The 6,000-nt window shown below is 38.3% G+C and overlaps 1 protein-coding gene across 2 annotated transcripts in view; it reads right to left on the bottom strand.

Annotated features, from left to right (window-relative positions):
* Nucleotides 1–603: 603 nt before the first annotated feature.
* The window catches only part of EFNA5 (ephrin A5), a gene marked incomplete at both ends in the record, with an annotated part of 208,357 nt that continues 202,960 nt past the window's right edge, over nt 604–6,000 (bottom strand). The window contains 2 exons of one of the 2 annotated variants that reach the window (XM_082498097.1): nt 604–725; nt 5,776–5,856. In XM_082498097.1, the coding sequence (XP_082354223.1) occupies nt 604–725; nt 5,776–5,856 (203 nt within the window). The remainder of the gene's footprint in view (nt 726–5,775; nt 5,857–6,000) is intronic. The other variant, XM_082498098.1, reaches the window with a different exon arrangement.

The raw sequence follows: 6,000 nt of genomic DNA, 5'->3' as shown, positions 1-6,000 counted from the left end.
AAGAAACATCGTCTTTCCCTTTCAGAAGCCTGTTCATTTAGAAACTCCTGGAGGAAATGGTGTTATATTATATCTATTCTTAATATTTCCCCTCCAGTCCTGACATGGTGACACGATGCCTTGCATGATCATCTTACAGTGTTGAACGAGAAGGCATAAATATTGTATCAGAGAGAAAAACTCTCCCAGGTTTTCTCTCACTTTCCTTATCCTTCACTGACTGCATCTGCCACTGTTCTTCCTTGTCCACATACGGATGACACAGTGAGTTAACAGAGGTGACTTCTTAAAGGAGAATGCAGAGGAAAATAAGAATCACTAGTGTCACTATTATAGTTTGGCATTTTCATTTGGAGTCCTTTTATTTATATGGAGGGGTTAAGAAAGTCACAGGGTAGGTAGGGATGGGTGCTGAAGCTAGTTATCCCCTTCAAAGTTTTGCTGAGTTCAGGCCAAAAGGGAGAAGAAAAGGGAAAAGGGAAAAATAACAATTTGACATCTGCAAAAACAATAAAGTCCCTTTCCTGGGATGAGCAGTTAGGTGGATCTTTGATGTTCCAAGACCCTGATATTTTCTGCGACAGGTTGCCGGAGCATACTGTGCTATAATATCAAAAGCATTGCCAGGAGGAACAATAGAGTTGCCAAAAGCCGGCTGGGTATCCTTGGTGTCTGTGCCGCGTTCTCACCACGGGATGGCTCGGCTGACTCATGTACGGTATCATCTGTTCAAACAGAAAGCATACATTCCAATGAGATTTTGCATCCTTAATAAACTCTCACTGAGCCGACAACTGTAAGTAGATTTCAGTGCCTTTATGAAATAGGGCAATGAACCTTGTGCTGTCATTGACTTTCACAAGCGTGTAATACCTCATTATGTAACCAACTTGGGGCCAAGTCCTGCATTTCTTACTGGCAAAACTCCCACTGAAGACCAGAGGAGCAGAAAGTAAGTCTGATTTCAGCAGATTGAGGAATGAAAGATTCCTCTTCTAATAAAACACTGTAGCTCTAGCTTTGGATGGCTCATTAGATAGCAATGTCAATAGGGAGACAGCTAAATAAAAACACCTGATTTTCAAAAGGGCTTGAAGAAGAGATGCGTGTGCTCAGAATTAATTTTGCAGTTAATCCCCTTACTGAGTTACAGATTTTGGCTTCTGGATTTGAAACGACAGCCTGTAAGCCCAAGCATATATTCCACTTCCACGCATAAAATTCCCACTGAAGTATACTGCATCTGGGGATGCACAGGGGATGTAACACCTATTTCCCTTTCTTGGAACAGAATTTTAAAGGCTAACACATGACAATCTCCAATTTTATAGAATATACACTCCATCTGGAAAACCTCACAGGTAACAGGCTACCTTTTCTGGTACACAAAATACAGATTTACATATATGGCTGCTAAAACTAATGAAAAAAAGAACTTGCTGAGCTGGGAAAACATGCTTATACATTAGTGGCAGAAGATAACACAGTAGCAAACAATAAATTTATGATACTGAATAAAGCTCTGTTTAGTTTTTGTAAACTAAAGATCATCCTTAAAGCAACAGCTTGTAACATAAAAAAAAAAATGTAGGTAAAGTCAAATTCCACTTCAGTGTTGTTATAGGTGTGGTAGTTTTCTCTGCAAAGCCCTCCATATCCATGTCTATCTAATCTGGCTGTTTTAAAAGTAATCTGTCTGAGGCTTGCCATAAAAAGTCAGCTCTGGTTTTGAATTTTCTTAGTACTAAATGAATGAAATAAGCTAAACCTTTTTAGGAAGTGTGAAGTGGCCTCAAAATGTATTCATAAGTTATTTTAGAGTGCCTAAGTTTCCAGGAAAATTAATAGCATCTCCCTACTTAGTGTAATAAGCTCCCCCATTTTATGAGAGATGTCAACATATCTATGATGTATCTGTCTCGTAGCTCCCCTCTCAGCAAATTGCACTGCCAGGATTACACTGGGTGAGAGCTGTGCAATTCCAATTAAAGGCACTAAGGGAAGAAGCTGTCAGGACACTGGGACCACCATGCCGCATTGGCATGGAGCCTTTCACCTTAGCTTTAGCTAGAAACAAGCTCCCTCCCCTTCATACCCTTGACACCTAGCACAAATGCAGGTAGAGCACTTAGCATAACTTAGGTTAATGGGCTCTTCAGCCTCAGTTTGGTCACGCAGCAAGATGCACAGTAAACTGGATTGGCAATGTAACGCGTTTTTTTCTAGCACTAAATGATGTTATAATCATGTCAGTCTCATGAACAGGTGCTGCTCAAGGCAAGAGTATGAAAAGCAAGCACTGATCAGCTGTAAATAAGTTCACATTTGTAAGAAAGGGTCATCATCAGATGAAAGTCCCACTGACGTCAGCGGGAAAGACTGGCTGGAATGACTTTGGTTACAGCTCCTCACCATGTATGGCAGGGAGACCCTCCCAGGCACTTCAGCCCTGAGCAAGGCTCCAATATTTTTCCTCAAGAATTATTCCAAAGGAATTTAAACATTTCAGTGAATGCTGGCTATGGAAAAGTGCCAGTTCAGTGGCTGACAGTACCAAAAGCTGATCCACATTTCACTTCTGAGTTACCCTCTTGTACTTTGGTGACATTGCAATGAGAACACAGTACTTCACAAGAGCAGTTTCCCAATTAAATCATACTCTAAGAAGTTACAGGGAAAAAATACTCCTAACTGTCACCTCTACCTCCTTTCATATATTTAGAGTCAGGTCTTCCCAATTTGGAAACATTTACTCACTGCTGATGAACTAAAACTACAGAGGAGAATGATGTACTTTACCTTCTGCCTCTTGCATCATCAATAGAATTGCAAATAAGTCTGAATTCGCAACATTGAATGTCAACAGTTTTGTCCTAATTACATCCATGAGTCAGCACTAAAACACAATAGGGCAGAACTAGCGTAAAGCAGTAATAAATCCTCATTCTCTGACTATCAGATACTGCCACGACTGGAACACTGGCTACAGCTCAAAAACCTCAACGAAAAAGCCCTAAACTAAACAGATTACTTCTCTTAAATGAAAAATATGGAGATCTTCTATGATGCCATTTTTATGAAGCCACTCTTCACAAAAGAATTAATTTTCATGTAACATTAAGGGGTTCCTTTCAGGAAACCATCTGGGTTTTCTGTCAATGCAGTCCCAAGGTTTATGCCCTCGTCTATTAGAGCACATGATTCATCTGTGGTTCTCAAAATCACTTTACAAATATGATTTTCCTTGGAGGTGCAGAGTTATAACACTGCACAATCTTTAATGCTTGGCGAAAAGGCTTTCCTTTATTTTAAACACTGAAAGCAAGTGATGAAGAGGACAAAATTCCTGAATAAAATCTGGAAAACCTGAATAAAAGACTGGGAATGCCAGCAGTAATTAGAAAAAATTATTTTGACAGCCATGAATTTTCCAGATCACATAGCTTTACATTGTGTGCTTCAGCTAGATTTTTCCAGATATGCACAGCTGCATTTTTTGTTTAGGGACTTTTTGTTTTTATTATTAAGGAGGAAGAGAAGAGGAGGACAGGAATAGGGCCAATTACTTTCATCACTTCTGAAACAAGTGTGATCTCTGTAGGCCAGTTTTCTACAAATTCCTGAACAAACCTCGTGAAATTACAAGGGTTCAAAAGTCACACAAATGCTGATTTTTAATAGAAACGTGATAGTAAGTAATCTGCTGAACATGATCCTCCTGCCTCCCAATTCTTATGTCTACTGTGGAAGAAGATAGTGGCAGGCTAGGGGAGAGCACAGGAGCAGAAGGTGCACGTCAGAGGCAGGTAAATTAGTACACAACACAGATCACATGCAACAAGATCCATCAAAGCAGCAAGTCTAACAGCCTAATAACAGAAAAGTGTGACAGTAGTTGGCAGATCTGGAAATGACTAATTATCTAATAGTGACTGGTCCAAATAATAATGCAAATATTCACTGATGTCAGGAGTGGGAACTTTTTGGTACCAAACCTTCTCATTAAAGCTATTATTTCCTCCCAGTAACACAAACAGTATTTCATCTCAGACTGCAGGATGCTCTTTGTATGATTTTGGTTCCCTAGTTTGCCTGCTGCTTTCAAACGATACGCTTTTGTGATGGTGCTAGTTAGGCATAGCTGTTCAACAGGAAGTTAGCAGCACTGCTGAAAAAGAATGTTTAGCAAGTTCACTAAAATCAGGCATTTATTACTTGGATGATCTCTCTTGCAAAGCAGTAACAGGAGAAACACACATTAACACCCTATGTTCACCAAATCACAAAACATAAAAAAGTGCATGGAGTTTCTAGATTCATAGGTTACCTAGAGATAGGGAAAGATCATCCTAATGCCTTCTGTCGAAGAATACTGTTAATAAATGTACACATGTATCTAATGTAAATGCACTCTCCTTACATTTACATTTCCTTAGAGAACATTTTTCATTCTCAAAACCAAAATTTTTAGGAGAGTTCTGAAAACCCTTTTAAAGAAAGATAATAAAATCTAATCTGTACCCATACGTAAATCATTCCAACTGGAAAACTTGTAAAAGCCTTATTTATAATTCTGTATAAACAGTGACTGTTAGTTAAAGGAACTGCAAATAACTAAGAGCAAAAAAAATTGTATGTTGCTTCATACCAAAGGGGAAGTCTCTGTCAAGTATCATAAGACAAGGAAAAAAAAAAGATCTTGGTAATCTGTTCTTCAGGGTATGTACTAAATGTTATGTGCGTATTTTTTTTTTCTGATAGAATTTGTTTATTTAACTGTGTATTTTAATTATTGATGCTTGAATACAACAATGTGTGAGCAGTGTGTAGGTACATATAAAACAAACAGGTAATACTGCTATTGCAGATACTTCAAATACTTCAAATACACACCCACCTAACTTTAATGTCATGAGTCACCCCACTGAAGCTGGTGGGATTACTCACACCCCTAGAATTAAGTATGTTTCTATTTGTCATAAACCTGAGCCATACAAACAATACACATGCACTATCTACACAGAGACGCATCAGCTTGATTGATGGTGCAGGTTAATGTAACTTTGCCTGGGCAGATAAAGGGCTTTATCACAGCAAGCATTATTCTTATCCTTAAGGCAGTGTTTTGCAAAAAAAAAAGACAGGAAAGCCCACCAAAACTTAAGTTTGCTTCAATAAAAACAGAATAGGAATTTATACGTATCAGAGCGTGTGTGTGTGTGTGTGTTTGTGAGTGCACGCAGGTAAAAATGATACTTTGCCTAACCAAATACAAATACAAATGTATGGAATTTTAAAGGACTAATTTCTTACTTAAATACTATCAGTTACATGCCTGTGTCATGCACCAGCATTAAAAAAGCAGTGGTCCTATTCTTCTGAAAGTCTTTTGAAACCACATAATGAATGAAGTGTGCCCATTGACTTTATTTCTAAAACTTTGGACCCAGTTAGTAAATAGAGGTTTTTGCCAACATGCTGGGTGTTTGGCGTGGATGGGCCAGTGACTTCAGGGTACTGGTGAAAATTTTACACTGGCACACACCATATTTTGTTAAACCACATCACCCAAAAAACAAATAAAGCAACATTTTTCCTCCCCTGCATTAAACAAGGATACAGGAAATATACCATAAGCGATATTAGCACTGCTAGAAATGTGCAAAAGCAGAGCAGTTGTACCATGCAAAGCATGCAGAGAGAAGAGGAAAAAAAGTACTGAAGCATCAGAGGGATACACGCATTTGTTAAAAGAGATTCTCTAAGCATACTAACCTGCTGGTTCTAATGAATTTTCTACTTTGTCGTTAACATCGAAAACACGATCATGAACACCTATAGTTTTCATACAGCTGTCTATAACAAAAATAGAGATAACAGCCAAATATGTTAGTGAGACACCCTTAAACTCCGCACTTTCCTTTTTTTCTCCTTTTTTCTCTCTATTTACTATATATAATTAAGCATATTTATATTTTAAAGTCTGTGGCACTTGTGCAA

The sequence above is a fragment of the Vanellus vanellus genome (genome assembly GCF_965231255.1).
Source record: "Vanellus vanellus genome assembly, chromosome: Z".
In the NCBI taxonomy this organism is placed as follows: domain Eukaryota; kingdom Metazoa; phylum Chordata; class Aves; order Charadriiformes; family Charadriidae; genus Vanellus; species Vanellus vanellus.
The sequence above is the reverse complement of the archived record's forward strand: the minus strand, read 5'-3'. Positions and strand labels throughout refer to the sequence as shown.